General features: G+C 41.5%; 2 protein-coding genes across 6 annotated transcripts; one reads left to right on the top strand and one right to left on the bottom strand.

Moving 5' to 3' along the window:
- Positions 1 to 2,706: 2,706 nt before the first annotated feature.
- LOC100563442 (CCN family member 2) lies at positions 2,707 to 12,844 on the bottom strand. 4 transcript variants are annotated; one of them, XM_062962312.1, is made up of 6 exons: positions 12,678 to 12,809; positions 9,946 to 10,094; positions 8,398 to 8,611; positions 7,942 to 8,193; positions 7,146 to 7,387; positions 2,743 to 5,570 (listed from the first exon to the last, which is right to left on the bottom strand). In XM_062962312.1, the coding sequence occupies exons 2-6, from the start codon at positions 10,009 to 10,011 to the stop codon at positions 5,259 to 5,261; spliced, it is 1,086 nt and encodes a 361-aa protein (XP_062818382.1). In that variant the 5' UTR covers positions 10,012 to 10,094; positions 12,678 to 12,809; the 3' UTR covers positions 2,743 to 5,258. The 4 variants fall into 4 exon arrangements, with proteins under 4 accessions (XP_062818383.1, XP_062818380.1, XP_062818382.1 ...); XM_062962311.1 differs by having other exon boundaries at positions 2,744 to 5,570; positions 12,749 to 12,844; XM_062962310.1 differs by lacking the exon at positions 12,678 to 12,809 and having other exon boundaries at positions 2,736 to 5,570; positions 8,398 to 10,083.
- Positions 12,845 to 12,885: 41 nt separating this feature from the next.
- trnau1ap (tRNA selenocysteine 1 associated protein 1) lies at positions 12,886 to 20,266 on the top strand. Of its 2 annotated transcripts, none has more exons than XM_062962315.1 (9): positions 12,886 to 13,047; positions 15,131 to 15,228; positions 15,307 to 15,406; positions 15,930 to 15,982; positions 16,921 to 17,052; positions 18,351 to 18,470; positions 18,625 to 18,787; positions 19,146 to 19,179; positions 19,789 to 20,266. In XM_062962315.1, the coding sequence occupies exons 1-9, from the start codon at positions 13,021 to 13,023 to the stop codon at positions 19,920 to 19,922; spliced, it is 861 nt and encodes a 286-aa protein (XP_062818385.1). In that variant the 5' UTR covers positions 12,886 to 13,020; the 3' UTR covers positions 19,923 to 20,266. The 2 variants fall into 2 exon arrangements, with proteins under 2 accessions (XP_062818385.1, XP_062818384.1); XM_062962314.1 differs by having other exon boundaries at positions 19,771 to 20,266.
- The last annotated feature ends 1,396 nt before the right edge of the window (positions 20,267 to 21,662 follow it).

Genomic DNA, 21,662 nt, shown 5'->3' with positions numbered 1-21,662 from the left:
AGGGTTAAAGCCCTGCTGTGGATGTTGGTTCTCTTGATCTGACGTACTTTGGCGTTTGGATTTTGGACTCTGAAGCATGGCCAAGGGCTCCGTCCTTTGAAGGCTCCCCGGCAGGACAAGGGGAGGGAGCTTTTCCCCGGCGTTTTCTTGCAAGAAAGGGGGGGGAGTGGGGGTCACTTGGCGGCAGGCAGGGTCTTCCTGGGAGGCAGCTGGGCCCGGCCGATAAGCCGCTTTCCCTTGGCAGGCCGGCCAGAGAGATGCAGAGAGAGAGCGCTTCTGGGGATGCGGCACATCTAAGGTCCGGGGCAATCACCCAGAATCTCCCTCCGGGCTCCTTATCCCTTCAGAAGCAGCTGTGGCCGGGCTGACACGCCCAGGATGGGCCCCACCAGCACGCCACACACGCCAAGAACACGCAAGCCTGGGACCCAGTGATATATGGGCTGTGCACGGCCAAGGCCACGGGGAGAAGAGCAAGTGCGCGGCATCCTGGAGCCGCCTTGTGCCGTCACCTCAACACTCTCTCCAAGCGCCAACCAGGATGAGGAAGAAATAATAATAAAAATAATATCTATCTATCTATCATCTATCAATCATCTATCTATCATCTATCAATCATCTATCTATCTATCATCTATCAATCTATATCTATCACTAGCTGTGCCCGGCCGCACGTTGCTGTGGCAAAGTATGGTGGTATGAGAAATAAAGTATTGAGGAATTGGCGGTAGTTTTTGTTGTATCAACCAAGAGGCGTGGATGAGGGGTTGTGCTGTCAGTTTTCGAGGTTGTGGGGTGTTTAGTTTTGTTGTTTTGTTTGCTGCCATGATTCCATCACTCTTTTATATATATATATATATAGATCTATCTATCATCTGTGTTGTCGAAGGCTTTCATGGTTGTTGTATGTCTTTCAGGCTGTGTGGCCATGGATGTGGGCGAAACGTCAGGAGAGAATACTTCTGGAACATGACCACACAGCCCAAAAGACATACAACATCCTATCTATCATTAATCTATCTATCTATCTATCTATCTATCTATCTATCTATCTATCTATCTATATCTCTCTATCTATCTCTCTATCATCTCTATCTATCTATCTATCTATCTATCTATCTATCTATCTATCTATCATTTATCAATCAATCAATCTATCTATCTATCTATCTATCTATCTATCTATCTATCATTTATCAATCTATCTATCACCTATCTATCTATCTATCTATCTATCTATCTATCTATCTATCTATATCTCTCTATCTATATCTCTCTATCATCTCTATCTATCTATCTATCTATCATTTATCAATCTATCTATCACCTATCTATCTATCTATCTATCTATCTATCTATCTATCTATCTATCTATATCTCTCTATCTATATCTCTCTATCATCTCTATCTATCTATCTATCTATCTATCTATCTATCTATCTATCTATCTATCTATCATTTATCAATCTATCTATCACCTATCTATCTATCTATCTATCTATCTATCTATCTATCTATATCTCTCTATCTATATCTCTCTATCATCTCTATCTATCTATCTATCTATCTATCTATCTATCTATCTATCTATCTATCAATCTATCTATATCTCTCTATCTATATCTCTCTATCATCTCGATCTATCTATCTATCTATCTATCATCTATCAATCTATATCTATCAATCATCTATCTATCTATCATCTATCTATCTATCTCTATCATCTTTCTATCTCTATCTATCTATCTATCTATCTATCTATCTATCTATCTATCTATCTATCTATCTATCTATCATCTCTATCTATCTATCTGTCGCTCTATCTTATCTATCTCTTTTAGACATTTCCCTGCATCTGTCCCGGCCACAGGGATGCCTCTCTTATCCCGAAACGGTCAGGCTTCGGGGAGAAACTCCTGGAAGGATGTGTTGTTGAGCCCAAGCCTAAGCCGCTAATCTCCCCCAAAGCCCCTCTCGCATCCAGGCCACAACGGACCAGCTGCTCCCGCCGCCCTGCACATCTGCTCCGCGGTTATTTCCAGCCCAGCACCCAAGCACTCTTGGGTTGTTTGTTTGTTTCTTTTTAAGCAACCATCTTGGTACATACGTAAACAACACAGCAAGGCAGGATAACACAGACACTAACGAACAAACAGTACATTACAAAAAGCAGCAACTCTAAACCCTAACAATGCAGCACAAAATCCTCTAAGGGCTACGAATGACCATCCAATCATAAAGACTTCAGTCTCCAAATTCTGCAAGCGGGAATCTTCCCTTCTTTACCAAAAGCTCTTCCCAGACTTTTAGAAAACGATCCAACGACTTCGCTTGATTCGAATGCAATAATTTGCAGATTTCTAGGATTTTGCAAAACTTTTTCAATCCATTATTTCGTTGGCACACGAGTATTATTTTCTCTTAATACAACAGACTTGGGGGGAAATCATATAATGCATCACCTTGAAATCTACACCCTTAAATGGCTCACTTGACTATTTCTGGTGCAAGGCTATTCAGTGCTATTCCACCTGGCCAACAAAGGATTCAAATACGCCACAGCAACACGTGGCTGGGCACAGCTAGTCTATATATATAAAAGAGTGATGGCATCACGGTGACCCACAAAACAACAAAACTACAGGCCCCCCAACCTCGAAATTTGACAACACTACCCATCCACGCCTCAAGGTTGATACAACAAAAAGAAAAGAAAAATAAAGTCCTAATTAGAGGGAAAGGAATAATTGTTTTTATCCAATTGCTGCCAGTTAGAGGACTAATCTCTGGCCACTTGGTCTCCCAGCAACCAACTCAGCTGAGGGGACAGGCAGATTTAGGCCTCACTTAGGCTTATTTCACAGATTATCTAATTTGCACTGGATTATATGGCAATGTAGACTCAAGGCCCTTCCACACAGCTATATAACCCGTTTAGAATCTTATATTATCTGCTTGGCACTGGATTATCTGGACTCCACACTGCCATATAATCCACTTCAGTGTGCAGTCGGACACAACTGGACTTAATGTCAGGAGAAAACCTTGACCCTTGACCTTAACTACCACCAATTCCTCAATACTTTATTTCCCAGACCACCAGACTTCGCCACAGCAACGCGTGGCCGGGCACAGCTAGTATTTTATATACTTGCATACTCACCCTTATCTTCCCTTCACGCCTTCCTAGATGTGAAAACTACGCAGTCCTGGCAGACATTCTAGCCATTGTTGTGCACTTTCGAGTCATTTGGGGCTTATGGTGAGCTTATCATGGGCCTTATCTTGTGTTTGGAAGACCCAGCAGGTGAGCTTCATCTTTCCTGAATGGAAGCAGGTTGCTGGATAATTTTTGCATTATTCCCAAACACATACAAACAATTAAAGTGGTATCAAACTGCACTAATTGTACAATACAGATGCACCCCCAGTCTCTTACAATGCGTCTCAGTCTTGTAGAAAAACTGAGAAAGCCAGGTGATTGATGTATATATTTTTGTGCAAGATGACGTAGGGCAGCTCCAGAGACAGCAGTCAATAATGTATGAGTAATCGATCCCACCAAAGCTAACGATGCAAATTGTTGAGTTCGATCCCTATGTAACCAAGCATGGGCGGCTGAACCTATACGCGAAATACGCAAATGTGGAAGGCCCGGACTGTGGCGCAGGCTGGAGAGCAAGCCAGCTGAAACCAGCTGCAATGAATCACTCTGACCGGGAGGTCATGAGTTCGAGGCCCGCTGGGAGCCTATGTTTGTCTTTGTCTTTGTTCTATGTTAAGGCATTGAATGTTTGCCTATATGTGTCATGTGATCCGCCCTGAGTCCCCTTCGGGGTGAGAAAGAAGGGCGGAATATAAATGCTGTAAATAAATAAAATAATAAACAAGGCGCCAATCCTCTGGGGGCACTTTTTAAATCTTTGCTGTTTATCTCAATGGCTCTCTATTATCTTTGCTATTTATCTCTCCAGGACTCTCACTGCATTTAGGGGGGGGGGGGGGGGTGGCACCAAAATACTGTTTGCTTACACTTGAAAATTGCCTAGGGCCGCTTCCCATATATCTTTCCAAAACTGTCTCGCTTTCTATACAATCAATTTTAAAAATAAAAATCCAAAGACAACCAGAATTCTTCCTGTTGGGAATGTTGGATATTGAAAATGACAAGAATAAAGAAATTTTGTTCAATTTTTTGGTCACAGCGGCGAGGCTAGTCTATGCAAGAATGTGGAGACAAAAAGAAATACCTAAAAAAGAGGATTGGCTAAATAAGGTATCAGAGATTATGAATATGGACAGGTTGACTTATTGGTTATCCCCAAACCAAGGATTACCAAAAAAAGAAACCAACTGGGACTTAGTCAAAGACTATCTAAAACAGACAAAATTAGATCTCATCTGCTGAAGCTTAATATTTCCAAGACTAGAAGAGGACGAAGGGGATATAGTATAATGGAATATTAATTATGATGGTTTAAGGAATAGCAAGAGCAGGTTGGAAGTCTAGAACTCTTAATTTTTTTTAATTTTTTAAATTTTTTATTATATATATAATATATATATATATATATACACACACACACACACACACACACACACACACACACACATATATATATATATACACACATACAGTAGAGTCTCAATTATCCAACATAAACGGGCCGGCAGAATGTTGGATAAGCGAATATGCTGGATAATAAGGAGGGATTAAGGAGAAGCCTATTAAACATCAAATTAGGTTATGATTTTACAAATTAAGCACCAAAACATCCTGTTATATAACAAATTTGACAGAAAAAGCAGTTCAATGCGCAGTAATGGGATGTTGTAATTACTGTATTTATGAATTTAGCACCAAAATATCATGATGTATTGAAAACATTGACTACAAAAATGCGTTGGATAATCCAGAATGTTGGGTAAGTGAGACTCTACTGTATATATAATTCCTTTTCTCTGACTATCATTTTTTTTCTTTTTTCTTCTCATTTTTCCTACTTTTCTATAATAAAAATATTGTTCTCCCACTTTCGATGTATACTAAATTTTTCTCATCTTTTCTTATGGTATATGAAATTTCAATAAATACATATTAAAAAAGAAAGAAAGAAAGAAAATTGCCTAGGGCCGGCCCTGCATGCCAGTATATAAAATACAACTTTGAGATTCACACCGTCAACACAGCCATTGGTGATGGTGGTGAAGGCCAGGATGTGCTGCGCGTTGCAGTCTTTTCCGCACTCCGGCCACTACTACGGCCTCTCCAGCTTGACGTGGTCTCCGATCATCCGCCGTCGGTAGATCGCCAGGAAGATGTCGTTTTCGGCGGGGCAGTCGTAGTGGCAGGAACAGGATCGGATGACCATCATCTTGCGGACAAACGAGTCCCCTTCCGGACACGTGAAGCCGACTTGGGCGGTGCTGGTGACGAGTGGCGTGCAGCATCGGCCGTCCGAGCAGCGGCCGCAGAACTTGGGCCGGTAGGACCGGACGCTGGTGCAGCCCGTGAACACAAAGCGCATCGCTTGCCGGGGCTTCGCGTGCCTCACGCACTTCCTTCCCTTCTGCAAATAGATAGATTGATAGATATATTAAATTTCCTTTTACACTTTTATACCATATGAATAAGGGGAAAGGAAAGTATAAGAAGTTGATGATGGAGGTTTGTTAGTAAGTTAAGTCTGCCCAGAAGTCCAATGTGCATCTAAGAATAACGAAGTCATAATCTCATCATCTGTGGGCAGCCAGGGTAAAAAAACAAGAAAACAACTACAGTAGAGTCTCACTTATCCAACACTTGCTTATCCAACATTCTGGATTATCCAATGCATTTTTGTAGTCAATGTTTTCAATATATCGTGATATTTTGGTGCTAAATTCGTAAATACAGTAATTACTACGTAGCACTACTGCGTATTGAACTACTTTTTCTGTCAAATTTGTTGTATAACATGATCTTTTGGTGCTTAATTTGTAAAATCATAACCTAATTTGATGTTTAATAGGCTTTTCCTTAATGCCACCTTATTATCCAAGATATTCGCTTATCCAACGTTCTGCTGGGCAGTTTACGTTGGATAAGCGAGACTCTACTGTACTATGTTTTGTTTCTAATTTTCATATATTGCACTCTTTTCTCAAATCTAACATGTATAACCTATATCTTTACTTTTCCTTACACTTTCCGTATATACTCGAGTATAAGCCGACCCGTATATAAGCCGAGGCACCTAATTTGATCACAAAAAACTGGGAAAACTTATGTAAATTAAAAAATATCTTTTCCTTTCTGTTTAAACTGCCTGAGCCTGGGCAAAATGACTCACCTCAATAGACTAGATGAAAACTGTCCTTTGTTTACCTGGGAAATTCTGCTTGTCAGGAACAAAGGCCTGGAATGAACTTATTTTGTTGCTTTTCAAACTCTCCATCTGTTTAATATGAAACTGGATTAAAACCCATTTTCCAAGCCGAGCCCTCACATGGGGTGGCTCTAAGGCCTCCACTCTGGACCAATCCTAATGTCGATCCTGGCCAGTCTCTTTTCCTGGCCAGCCAAAATCAAAAAGGAGGGCAATTCAAACTGTAAGAATGAAACAGACTCTATTTAGCTCCTTACAGGAGCACATGTTTCTCAGATTTGTGTTTGGCGTGGGAGGAGACCACAGGTCTCAATTTCTGAACAAGATAAACAATAAAAGGCCTCTGTCCTTGTTTTCGGCTGCTTTGGTGAGTTGCTTTCAATCTGGAACTTTGGCTACGAATGGTTAGCATTCCTTGCCAGGCAGGACCCTCAAAGTATTGTGGTCTGGAGTCTATATATCGATACAGTAGAGTCTCACTTATCCAACCTTCTGGATTATCCAACGCATTTTTGTAGTCCATGTTTTCAAAACATCATGATATTTTGGTGCTAAATTCATAAATACAGTAATTACAACATAACATTACTGCCTATTGAACTACTTTTTCTGTCAAATTTGTTGTATAACATGATGTTTTCGTGCTTAATTTGTAAAATCATGACCTAATTTGATGTTTAATAGGCTTCTCCTTAATCCCTCCTTATTATCCAAGATATTCGCTTATCCAAGCTTCTGCCGGCCTGTTTAGCTTGGATAAGTGAGACTCTACTGTACCTTGATGCTCTTCTCCAAGGGGATGTTGCAGAAGCGGATCATGCAGAGCCGGCTCTCCTTTTCCAGGCGGCAGTGCGCGTTGTTGCTTGTGACCCTGGTCGAGATGCCCATCCCGCACGTCTTGGAGCAGGCGCTCCACGGGGTGGTCTGCACCAGGCAGTTCTTCTGGAGGACGCTCCCCTTGCGGTGGGCCTTGCCCTTGCCTTTGCCCTTGTGCGCAGGCTTGTTCCTGTAAACTGAGACTGGGAGAGAGGTTTCCGTCAGGAAAATGGGCCAGGCTGTGGCGCAGGTTGGTGAGCAGCCTGCTGCAATAAATCACTCTGACCATGAGGTCATGAGTTTGAGGCCGGCCCGTGGCGGGGTGAGCACCCGTCAATTAAAAATAAAAAATAGCCCCTGCTCGTTGCTGACCTAGCAACCCGAAAGATAGTTGTATCTATCAAGTAGGAAATTTAGGTACCACTTATGTGTGGGGAGGCTAATTTACGACACCATAAAAATAATCCAGCTGCCGTTGGAATGAGGAAGTGCCGTCGCAGTGGATGATGAAGCAGCTGCTCCCACCTGTGGCCAGAATCAAACATCCCCGCAGGAGAAGGTTAAATTGCCTCTGTGTCTGTCTCTGTTTCAGTTCTATGTGTATATGGGCACTGAATGTTTGCCCTGTATGTATATAATGTGATCCAGCCTGAGAAGGGCGGAGTATAAATACTGTAAATGAATAAATAAATAAATAAATAAAACCAAAGGGCAGAAGGGCCTTGGCTACCTGGGGAAGGAAAGGCCACCTTCTCACCTGCGGGGCCCTTTCCCGTGGGGCTCTTCCGGGGCCCCCGCTCACAGACCCACTCCTCGCAGCACTTGCTCTGCACCTTTGCCTGGAACGGGAGCGGGCAGTCCGTGGGGGGGAGCGGGGCCCCGTCCGTGCACAGCGGGACACAGCCGATGGCCCCGTCCATGCAGGTGCATTGCATCTTGCAGCTGGGCTGGAAGCTCTCCCCGTTGAAGTAGGTCTTCCCCATCAAGTCACACGTGGCTCCTTCGTGAGCTGAGAGGGAGAAAGATTATGATTTAAAGCACTGTTACAGTCTGTTTCCTGGGGAAATATTTTTTCTTAATCTTCAGTCGAAACCGGTGCCTTTGTAAATGAAGCCTGATCCTTAAAAAAGTTAAGATCCTTAGAAAACAACAAATGACACAAACGTTTGTCCGCCCTCTTCTATGGCAGAGAGACGCCACGAAGGCCGCTCACCTAAGCAGATGCCGTGGTCTCTCTGGATTCTGGAGAAGTCGCAGAAGAGGCCGCGGTGGTGGTCGCAGGGCCTGTGCACGGAGCACCGCTCGCCCAGCTGCCGGGCGCACACCTTGCAGCAGCCACAGCCGTCCTGCAACAGGCTGGTGCCCGCCGGACACGGGAGCGCCTGCGCAGGGCACCGGCACGGGAACACGCAGGCCTGCGCTGCCACCTGCAGGGGGGACACGGAACAGCACCCAGTGGGTGCCCGGGAGGCCGAGCACCGAACACCCCACCGAACATCATGCCCCGCGTTTGGGAGAGCAGGCTGACCACACACGGTCATGTCCCCATTGGTTCTCTCGCAGACACATGGGGAAAGTTTATGGAACTGCACAAACCCCAACAGCTGGCAGGCCAGTTAACACCCTCTCTGCTCAGCCCACAAGTCAAAACAAGACTTCCTTTGAGCACCTACAAGGCTGAACCTGGGGAATTGCTCACTGAGATGTTCTTTCTGCTTCGCGTCACCTTCTCCACCACCGGTGGGACCTTCTGGGTGAGAAGCCGGCTGACCTCTCCGCCCCTGTTCTGGCCCCAGGGAACAGCCAGACACACGTGTGGCGTGAACACCACCAGGACATGTTGTGAGTCATGCTACTGAATCCAAGCGGATGAGCTGGGCAGTTGTTATGGAGAGGAGGGACCAGGGATGATGGGATTTGCAGTACCTTCACCCTATTCAACGTCCTGCAACATTTTCATCAGTTTGCCCATCCCTGCAACTTTTCCCAATCATATTATTTTTCTTTTTTATTAGTTTGCCCATCCCTGCAAGTTTTGCAATCATTTTTTTTCTTTTTTTATTAGTTTGCTCATTCCTGCAACTTTTCCGATTATATTATTTTTCTTTTTTATTAGTTTGCTCATTCCTGCAACTTTTCCGATTATATTATTTTTCTTTTTTATTAGTTTGCTCATTCCTGCAACTTTTCCAATTATATTATTTTTCTTTTTTATTAGTTTGCTCATTTCTGCAACTTTTCCGATTATATTATTTTTCTTTTTTATGAGTTTGCCCATTTCTGCAACTTTTCTGATTATATTATTTTTCTTTTTTATTATTTTGCCCATTTCTGCAACTTTTCCAATTATATCATTTTTCTTTTTTATTAGTTTGCCCATTTCTGCAACTTTTCTGATTATATTATTTTTCTTTTTTATCAGTTTGTCCATTTCTGCAACTTTTCCGATTATATTATTTTTCTTTTTTTATTAGTTTGCCCATTCCTGCAAGTTTTCCCAATTATATTATTTTTCTTTTTTATGAGTTTGCCCATTTCTGCAACTTTTCTGATTATATTATTTTTCTTTTTTTATTAGTTTGCTCATTCCTGCAACTTTTCCAATTATATTATTATTTTCCCCGCTCGAAGCAATAAACAGAACCGTTTGCATTATTTGGCGTGCAACGCATCCCATTGTTTTCTTCACCGGGTGGCATACATATCCTCAATAAATACCTATATACTTATATATATATACTGTATATATACTAATACATACCCAGCCAGGCCTCAAGGCGAAAGGGAAGAGGGTGAGGGTGATGATGGCCCTGAATTCATCAAACATCTTGTGCGTTCCTCACTCCTCCAACTTGTGAGCGGTTCGGTGCGCCAGCACATCTTTAAATAGGGTTGCGCATGAGTGGTAACCTGGAAGACAACCCAACTTGGCTCACACCTGGTCTAGCACATCGGCAAAGGCTGTTTACATTATTTATTCAAGTTTGGACTGATATAGATAATCATGACTTCCAGCAATTTCAACTATTTTGGGTGTAGATGGGTTACCACCCTGTTCTGCAGACTTGCAACAGCTGCATGCAGTAAACAAGAAAATTCAACTGCTGCTCTTCTGTATTTAAAGGGTCGCGGATTGTGAGATCAGGACCATGAGGATAGTGAGATCGGGACCGCGTGGATAGTGAGATCGGGACTGTGCGGATAGTGAGGTCGGGACCATGAGGATAGTGAGATCAGGACCATGAGGATAGTGAGATCGGGACCGCGTGGATAGTGAGATCGGGACTGTGCGGATAGTGAGGTCGGGACCATGAGGATAGTGAGATCGGGACCGCGTGGATAGTGAGATCGGGACCATGAGGATAGTGAGATCAGGACCGTGGATATTGAGATCGGGACCGCGTGGATAGTGAGGTCGGGACCGTGTGGATAGTGAGATCAGGACCATGAGGATAGTGAGATCGGGACCGCGTGGATAGTGAGATCGGGACTGTGCGGATAGTGAGGTCGGGACTGTGCGGATAGTGAGATCGGGACTGTGCGGATAGTGAGATCGGTACTGTACAGATAGTGAGATCGGGACCGCGTGGATAGTGAGATCGGGACCGCGTGGATAGTGAGATCGGGACTGTGCGGATAGTGAGGTCGGGACTGTGCGGATAGTGAGATCGGGACTGTGCGGATAGTGAGATCGGTACTGTACAGATAGTGAGATCGGGACCGCGTGGATAGTGAGATCGGGACCGCGTGGATAGTGAGATCGGGACTGTGCGGATAGTGAGGTCGGGACTGTGCGGATAGTGAGATCGGGACTGTGCGGATAGTGAGATCGGTACTGTACAGATAGTGAGATCGGGACCGCGTGGATAGTGAGATCGGGACCGCGTGGATAGTGAGATCGGGACTGTGCGGATAGTGAGGTCGGGACTGTGCGGATAGTGAGATCGGGACTGTGCGGATAGTGAGATTGGTACTGTACAGATAGTGAGATCGGGACCGCGTGGATAGTGAGATCGGGACCGCGCGGATAGTGAGATCGGGACTGTGCGGATAGTGAGGTCGGGACTGTGCGGATAGTGAGATCGGGACTGTGCGGATAGTGAGATCGGTACTGTACGGATAGTGAGATCGGGACCGCGTGGATAGTGAGATCGGGACCGTGCGGATAGTGAGATCGGGACTGTGCGGATAGTGAGATCGGGACTGTGCGGATAGTGAGATCGGGACTGTGCGGATAGTGAGATCGGTACTGTACAGATAGTGAGATCGGGACCGCGTGGATAGTGAGATCGGGACCGCGCGGATAGTGAGATCTGGACCGCGCGGATAGTGAGATCGGGACTGTACGGATAGTGAGGTCGGGACCATGCGGATAGTGAGATCGGGACTGTGCGGATAGTGAGGTCGGGACTGTGCGGATAGTGAGGTCGGGACTGTGCGGATAGTGAGATCGGTACTGTACGGATAGTGAGATCGGGACCGCGTGGATAGTGAGATCGGGACCGTGCGGATAGTGAGATCTGGACCGCGCGGATAGTGAGATCGGGACTGTACGGATAGTGAGGTCGGGACCATGCGGATAGTGAGATCGGGACTGTGCGGATAGTGAGGTCGGGACTGTGCGGATAGTGAGGTCGGGACTGTGCGGATAGTGAGATCGGTACTGTACGGATAGTGAGATCGGGACCGCGTGGATAGTGAGATCGGGACCGTGCGGATAGTGAGATCTGGACCGCGCGGATAGTGAGATCGGGACTGTACGGATAGTGAGGTCGGGACCATGCGGATAGTGAGATCGGGACTGTGCGGATAGTGAGATCGGTACTGTACGGATAGTGAGATCGGGACTGTGGATAGTGAGTTCGGGACATTCAATGCCATTATTAGACATACGACATATATAGGCAGACACAGAGGCAATTGAACATTTTCAAAGGCTGCCAGTATTTTAAAAAACTCTAAAATCAGGACAGTAAATAAGGAACGACACTCTGAAAACAGACAGGAAGAAATCAGGGCCAGCTAACACCTCCCAAGAAAGGATTCTTGGGACTACATTACAAATCATGTCTGTTTATTTTATTTGATTATGTTGTTCGGGCCTTGCCCCATGTAAGCGGCCCCGAGTCCCTGCGGGGAGATGGTGGCGGGATATAAATAAAGTTTTATTATTACAGTATTAATACATTTATTATTTTACTCTATTTATTATTACATTTATTATTTTACTGCATTTATTATTATTATTATTACATTTATTATTTCACTCTATGATTACTAAAAGGATACATAAACACATAAATACTCTACTGTATTATTTTATTATTATTCCCCCAGACAGGAAGCAGCTAGTCTTTGAAGCTGCAAGGCCATTCAATGCTTATCAAGCTGGCCAATAGCAACATTCATACATTCAGACAAGAGTTCTTTCTTTTTTCCCACCCTGGGAAATATATACACACACACACTCCACTGGCCTAGTTTACAACAGACCTCACAGCCTGTGAGGGTGCCTGCCACAGATGTGGGCGAAACGTCAGGAGAGAATGCTTCTGGAAACTCACCCCAACCGCAGCCATCAAAGGGTAAACAAACACTGAAAACCAACCCTGCTCCTCCCCGCCAGCAGAGGCCGCTGTGTGGGGATTCTCACATCCGGCTGCCACGGCCGGAAGCCAGGGCGAGCGCGAGGGAAGATTGGGCCTGGGCGAGAGCGGAGGAGGAGGAGGAGGAGGAGGAGGAGGAGGCAGCCGCGGCGAGGCTGAGGCGAAGCGCCCCGCCGCCCGCCCGCCCGCCCGCCTGCCTCTCCCCGGCCCAGGCCTAGCCCTGGAGCAGCATGGCCGCCAGCCTCTGGATGGGAGACGTGAGTCAGGCCGGCAGAGAGGGAGGGAGGAACGGGGACCCGGGGCCTGCAGGCCGCAAGGCCTCTTCGGCAGCCACTCTTACGATTATCTATCTTCTATATATATAAAAGAGTGATGGCATCAGGGCATAATACAATACAATAAATACAATAAAATACTATAATAACAGAAAATAACTAAAAATAATACAAGAAAATGATAAAATAATAAATAAAAATATAACTTACAATAAAATTAATTAAAAATGCAAATAAAGTCAAATAAAAATTACACAACAATTTTTAACCAATACCACCACCACTTTGCCACAGCAACGCGTGGCCGGGCACAGCTAGTATATATATAAAAAGAGTGATGGTCTCAGGGCAGCGGACAAAACAACAAAACTACAGGCCCCCCAACCTCGAAATTTGACAACACAACCCATCATTCACGGCTCTAGGTTGATACAACAAAAAGAAAAGAAAAATAAAGTCCTAATTACAGGGAGAGGAATAATAGTTTTTATCCAATTGCTGCCAGTTTGAAGGCTAAGCTCCGCCCACTTGGTCTCCTAGCAACCTCCTCAGCCCAGGGGACAGGCACAGTTAGGCCTCACTTAGGCCTCTTCCACAGATTATCAGATTTGAACTGGATTATATGGCAGTGTAGACTCAAGGCCCTTCCACACAGCTATATAACCCATTTATAATCTTATATTATCTGCTTTGAACTGGATTATCTTGACTCCACACTGCCATATAATCCACTTCAGTGTGCATACTGAACATAAAGACTACCATACAACAGACATTCAATACCACCACTACCTCAACAATTTCTCACCAACACCACCAGAAAATGCCACAGCAATGCATGGCTGGGCACAGCTAGTCTTTTATATATATATACAGTAGAGTCTCGCTTATCCAACGAAAACGGGCCGGCAGAACGTTGGATAAGCGAATATGTTGGATAATAAGGAGGGATTAAGGAAAAGCCTATTAAACATCAAATTAAGCACCATGTGACAGAAAAAGTAGTTCAATACACAGTAATGCTATGTAGTAATTACTGTATTTACGAATTTAGCACCAAAATATCATGATACAGTAGAGTCTCACTTATCCAACACTCGCTTATCCAACGTTCTGGATTATCCAACGCATTTTCGTAGTCAATGTTTTCAATACATCGTGATATTTTGGTGCTAAAATTGTAAATACAGTAATTACTACGTAGCATTGCTGTGTATTGAACTACTTTTTCTGTCAAATTTGTTGTATAACATGATGTTTTGGTGTTCAATTTGTAAAATCATAACCTAATTTGATGTGTAACAGACTTTTCCTTAATCCCTCCTTATTATCCAACATATTCGCTTATCCAACATTCTGCCGGCCCGTTTATGTTGGATAAGTGAGACTCTACTGTATATTGAAAACATCGACTACAAAAATGCGTTGGATAATCCAGAACGTTGGATAAGTGAGAGACAACTGTGTATATATATTTATATATCTCGTTGTGTATTTGCATGGACATAACATTACAGCGCACATGTACATGTGGTCCAAGTGTCTGGTTCGTCTCTTCCCAAAGGCCTAGGATATTAGGTTGTATTACTGGATTGCTATTATTATTATTATTATTATGTATTATTGTGATATTATATAATATTATTACATGTATATTACAACACAGCACACATGCACCTTAGGTCCAAGTGTCTGGGGTTCATCTCTTCCCAAGGGGCCTAGGATATTAGGTTGTATTACTGGATTGCTATTATTATATATTATTATTATGTAGTATTGTGATATTATATAATGTTATTACATGTATATAACAACACAGCACGCATGCACTTTAGGTCCTCATGTCTGGTGTTCGGCTCTTCCCAAGGGCCTGTGATATTAGGGCTATTATGTGATTATTATAATATATTATTATATTAATTATTATGATATTATATAGCTAGTGGTTGGTGACATTACTTTCCAGAATATTGCCTTCAAGGAAGCAGCAGCCCTTAAATGGATCTCAATTGTATATATCTCTTTCCATACTACTGCATGACCTCTGTTTATTTTTTCTCTTCAGCTGGAACCATACATGGATGAGAACTTCATTTCTAGAGCCTTTGCTACGATGGGAGAGCTAGTTCTGAGTGTGAAAATCATTCGGAATAGATTAACAGGGTATGTCTGATCTCTATTTGTTTTTTACCACATACCAAATTTTGTTGTACACCTTCACACACTTTTCTCTCTTTCCAGGATTCCAGCAGGCTACTGCTTTGTAGAATTTGCTGATCTGGCCACAGCAGAAAAATGTTTACACAAAATCAATGGGAAACCCCTTCCTGGTGCCACACCGGTAGGTAATTACATTACTAAGAGATCAGGGATGGAATGAAAAGTACATACCATTTGAATTCAGTGGGTCTTATCTCTATGATAGAACATTTATTATTATTTATTTGTTTGCTACATTTATATGCCGCCCTTCTCACCCCGAAGAACATGTATAGATTATGCTATGCAGAAGTGGGAGAGGGTTAAATGAGCTTTCATTTTTTATTAAAATGAAACTAACCCTTACTATGCAAAGGTTGCTGATTAAAGGAATTCCAGAAACAGCCTTAGATGACTGGGGGACATAAAAATGAAGCATTATAATTTAAACAATACTGTACTAGAAAATTATTTTGCTGCAGATTACGTCACCGCAAGGGGCAAGCCACCAGCAACACATTGCACCGAAGTGTTAGCATGGCCCTTGTTTTCCTTTTTTGAGAGAGAGATAACCTTAGTAAAAAAAAAAATCTGAGGCTATGTGTTATTGTGAAAATGTACTGGAGAGGTATTCCTTTTCAGAGTTTCTGTTTCTTGTTTTTCAGATGAAGCGATTTAAATTAAATTATGCCACATACGGAAAACAGCCCGATAATAGGTAAGCAAAATGCTATGGAAATTATTAAAATTATTGCCATTATGATATTGTTATGTGTAAGAAGCCAGAGGAAATTTAATTACCTATTTTCCATATTATTTATTAAATCTAAATACATACATGAATAAAGTGTCTTCATTGAATAATTAGAAAGGCAGTATGTAAATCTAGTGGACATGCAAATACGATCACAGTGACTATACGTATGTATATATTCTAAAAATAATCTGTTGCATAACCAGAGTTGTCAAGGGATTTTTTTTTTTTAAAAAACCCTGCAACATATAAAAGCAAGAAAGTGAAACTAAGCTGTTAGTGTTGCTTGGGTTGTATCAGGCATGGGCCAACTTCGGCCCTCCTCTAGGTGTTTCGTACTTCAGCTCCCACAATCCCTAATAGCGGCTTACAACATATTAAAATCATGTACACAACAAACCAAATGCATCAATATTAAGCATAAAACACCATAAAATAAAGAGTTTAAAACAACAATAATATACATTCACATTCTTACTTGTCACATAGTATGTTCACAAGCAAGTGTTTGCTCAACGGAATTGTGGCAGAGAGTTTTGAAGCACTTTAAAGAGCAATTTCGTTTCTTTCCCAGTCCAGCCCCTTCAGATGCAGATGCCCTGCTGTCATTCCTAGCCAAAATGTTTTCCAGAATAGGAGAGATAGGATGGCATTCCAACACATTTGGCAGATGCTGGGTTGGGAGAGATTGTTTTCTTCTCAATGCAAAGGCTATACATCTGGTTTTGTAATTAATCTATTTACTTACTTTTTATCCCGCCTTTCTCTCCATATAGGGACTCAAGGCGGTTAGTAATGGATTGTAGTAATGGAGGTAACTCATAATCAGTGCATATCGATTCACTCTTGTTAAAATTTACGTGGTTGCTATTTTCAAATGTGCTTCTTGTTTCCCCCTCCAGCCCAGAATACTCATTGTTTGTTGGAGATCTTTCCCCGGACGTGGATGATGGGATGATCTACGAATTCTTTGTAAAAGTGTACCCTTCATGTAGGGGTGGCAAAGTGGTTGTGGACCAGACGGGTGTTTCCAAGTACGCTTTTTGCTCCTCACTTCTATATCTGGTACTGTATAAGGACAAGAGGAATAAGGCAACCTCAACGCAAAAGTATTTCTTTAGGAGGAAAAATAAGACTCAAAAAGGTCTAAATGAGGGGGAGCAAAGTATTGTCCTTCAGAGATTGTCGGATTCTATCTCCCAGCATGGCTTTTCATTAGCTTGTGTAGTCCAGAGGCATATGGAATAATGCACTTGGCCTGCTGATAGTCTAGTTCTAGGAGTTTTCCAGCACAATTAAAATATCTTGCTGATTTTAAAAATCAAATGCTAAAGTATATACATATAATATTTATAATAATATTAGGATGTAATACAATATAATAATAATAATAATAATAATAATAATAATAATAATAATAATAATACAATATAATATATTATGTATTACATGTAATATATAATCTATTGGATTGTATTATTAAAATACAATATAATAATAATACAATATTATGTATTACATGTAATATATAATATATTATTGGATTGTATTAATAATATTACAGTATAGTGGAATAGTACAATATAGTACAGCAGAGCATCGTTTATCCAACCTCCACTTATCCAACGTTCCGTATTATCCAACGCAGTCGGCCTTTTAGTAGTCAATGTTTTCAATACATTGTGATATTTTGGTGCTAAATTTGTAAATGCAGTAATTATTACATTACGTTACCATGTATTGAACTACTATTTCTGTCGATTTGATTTAAAGCATGATGTTTTGGTGCTTAATTTGTAAAATCATAATGTAATTTAATGTTTAATAGGCTTTTTCCTAATCCCTCCCTATTATCCAGCATTTTCACTTATCCAGCGTTCTGCTGGCCTGTTTATGTTGGATAAGTGAGACTCCACTGTAATATATAATGCTAATATTGTGCCATCCTAATAATATAATATATTGTATGTACATATAACTTGTAAGCCGCTCTGAGTCCCCTTAGAGCGGGATATACATTTAGTAAGTAAATAAATAAGTATTAATTTTGGGGTTGGGGAGGAAGATGGGCTTGTATTTAAGACAGCGTTGCCTCTACATCAAAATGTTTATTTGGGTGTTAAATGGAGGGATCTTAACTCTTCAGACATCAGAGAGCAAATCTTTGTCCCCTTCCATGGGGATTTTTTCTCAACATTAAGAAGGTTCAAAAAGTGTTTAAAGGTGTGGCCTTCGTCAGGCTTTTTTTTTTTGAAAGAATGGAGTTATGCTCTCTGGATTTTTAGAAGACTTGCTCACCCTTTCCTCCTCTCTCTCTTTTATCTTTCAACAGATGCTATGGTTTTGTGAAATTCTCAGATGAATTGGAACAGAAAAGAGCCCTGGTCGAATGCCAAGGGGCTGTTGGTCTTGGTTCTAAACCAATACGCTTGAGTGTTGCCATCACCAAAGCGTAAGTATTCTCACAAGGGCTACAATGTGTTGGACCTCTGCCACAAAGCATATGGCTTTTAACGTCCTTGTTAGCATCGTGGCTAAACATTAACACCCATAAATACCTTAATACTGTTCTAATTTTGTCCCCTACCTCTATCTTCTTTCTGAAGGAACCGGCTAAAGACTGTTGAGTACAACCAGATGTACAACTATAATTACAGCCAGTACTACCAACAGTACCATAACTACTATGCGCATTGGGGATATGATCACAACACAGGCAGCTATAGTTATAGCTACCCACAGTATGGCTACACACAAAGTACCATGCAGGTAAGAGCACAGCAAGCCACATTGAGAGGTTTTCTATTCGTTATGCCAAGAGGTTGCTGACATTCGAATCACAGCCTCACTAAGAGTGATACATGCAATAATGCTGCACAGCTATGCAAAGGTTAAAAAGCAACTTGTGCGGATGTGGCCTGGCTAAGACTTTGACAGAAGAAAACTACTTTTAATGTGCATTGTTTTATAGTATTGTCGACACCAGGAGGCTGGTGGATCCAAATGTATTTCTGATGACTCTTTGGAATTTTCCTGCCCTGTCTGCACTGTTTTCTAAAGCCTTTATCTGTATTCTGCATGAGCTGTAATAATGCTCTCCTCATTCTCTGACAACGTATTGTTACAGACATACGAAGAAGTTGGTGAAGACGCACTAGAAGGTACAATTGATTTATTATAATTTTGAATCCCAATCTCCCATTTGCATTTTTCTGAAACTCTTTTATTTATATGCTATATGTCAGAACATTCATGGTTTTTCATGAATATAAAACAATGTGTGCTGCATCTGGTTCATGGATTTGAAAATCATCATTTGGGAAATGTAGTTTTAGCAATAATTCAGATGTGATTAAGAGACAGGAGGGCTTTTCATAAAGTTTTAATGTTAGTTGTGCATTCCTTTCCTGAATCATCAAAATACTTCATACATAGGCTTAACCGGTTTGAATTATCATAGTGTGGCTTAACAAGTCTGGGGATGTGTTTCATCCATAGTGAGAGACTGTTGTTGCAACTTTCATTGCACAGTCTTCATATGGTTTGAAATTGAGTTTAAATCCAGAATTGTTCTGGCGATGGTCAGCATAGTTGTCCAGAGTGGACAAAGCCAGGGATATTGAGAGGCCTGTGGGAGAGGACTGCTTCTTTGGGCAGGATACACATTCATTTCTTGGCTGAGATGGGATTTCCCAAGTCAGCTCCTTATTTCAACAGTTCGTGTTGCTCTGACCTGAAACTCATTGGTGTAGGTTTCCTTTTATTTCCAGACCCAACGCCCCAAATGGATGTGGGTGAAGCAAATAAACAGTTCATGGAACAGAGTGAAGAACTCTATGACGCCTTGATAGAATGTCATTGGCAGCCTTTGGACAGTGTCTCCTCAGAGATTCAAGCCGTGTAATTGCCTGATCACCCATGTGCTGTTTCCACGTGTGCCCTGGGCTCCGACCAAGTGCATGGAACCTGCGGCTGCGTCAGGGACGCCCTCCCGTTTTGCTCCCGGACCACCAATGCGAACGCAGAGAGAGGCGCCTGGCACTTCCTGTGCACGCAGAGTTGCAGTGAAGCATCTGGGTCTCCTTTATTCTGAATCCAGACACTCCGTTTTCTTCTTTTCCCCACGTTTTGACCTTGAAACAGACTTGTTGACCCTTGTCACGGAGTTGTAATTTATAAACCTAAAGAAGGTGTAATGGGGGAAATTTTGCTTACGTGTACATACAATAAAAGAAAATATCTTTTGCAGAGGAGGTGTTCTCCGTGGCGTACATCAATCTAATGTTCTCTGTGGCATAAATGAGTCTCCACAACCGATTTGTGGAAATATCCTTAGGACATCATCACTGTCATCTGAAGTGACAATGAAGTGGAACTGTCAGATGAAAAATGCATTTCTTGGGCAGGGAAATAAGAGTTCTGGTTTAAGCAAATATGTTCATTTTAAAAGTAAATGTGAGCTTGTTCCAAAGTAGAAAACGGCACTTTGAGTCTCTTTGTAAAGCAAAAAAGGGTAGTATAAATAAACACATAATAATAATAAAAGAAAAACAATCCAGAACAATTGAGTTAGAACAATCGCCCTACTAGGAAAGCTTGTAACATCTCAGCTTATTTAGCTCCAAACAAGACTGAGCAAGCATTGGATAGGGATCAGGCCTAAGATCTACAAACAGGGATTGTAATGATACTGTGGTATCCCACTTTGAGCCATTGGGATAGGCAGTAACAAATAAAATGTATTATTATTATTTAGGATACAATCGTATCCCATCTATCTGGTATGTTTATTAGCAAAGTAGATACCTTGCTGCACATTGATTATTTTCTAGAACATTTGGTACTAGAGACAAAAGATATAGATAGAAATAGATGGACGGATGGATGAAAATTATTATAATTGTACATTTATATTACATGTAATATTTTACTAATAATATTGCAACATATAGCAGTACAATATAATAATATATAATGCTTATATTGTGCTATGATTATAATATAATATATTGTATGTACATATAAGTTGTAAGCCACCCTGAGTCCCCTTTGGGGTGAGAAGGGCGGGATAGAAATGTCGCTAATAATAATAATAATAATACAGTAGAGTCTCACTTATCCAAGACTCTGGATTATCCAAGCCATTTTGTAGTCAATGTTTTCAATATATCATGATATTTTGGTGCTAAATTCGTAAATACAGTAATTACAACATAACATTACTGCATATTGAACTTTTTCTGTCAAATTTGTTGTATAACATGTTTTGGTGCCTAATTTGTAAAATCATAACCTAATTTGATGTTTAATAGGCTTTTCCTTAATCCCTCTTTATTATCCAAGATATTCGCTTATCCAAGCTTGTGCCGGCCCATTTATTTATTTATTTATTTATTTATTTGCGACATTTATATACCGCCCTTCTCACCCCGAAGGGGACTCAGGGCAGTTTACAAGTATATATACATACAATATATTATATTATACAACTATATCGCAATATTATTAGTAATATTGCATGTAATATAAATATACAATTATAATAGTGAATTATAATAATTATTACATTGTATTACATCATAATATTATTATTAATATTACATGTATATACAATGTATTATAATATTAGTATAGTATAATATTA

The sequence above is a fragment of the Anolis carolinensis genome, unplaced genomic scaffold (genome assembly GCF_035594765.1).
Source record: "Anolis carolinensis isolate JA03-04 unplaced genomic scaffold, rAnoCar3.1.pri scaffold_10, whole genome shotgun sequence".
Lineage (NCBI taxonomy): Eukaryota > Metazoa > Chordata > Lepidosauria > Squamata > Dactyloidae > Anolis > Anolis carolinensis.
This window is presented reverse-complemented; position numbering and strand designations above follow the sequence as displayed.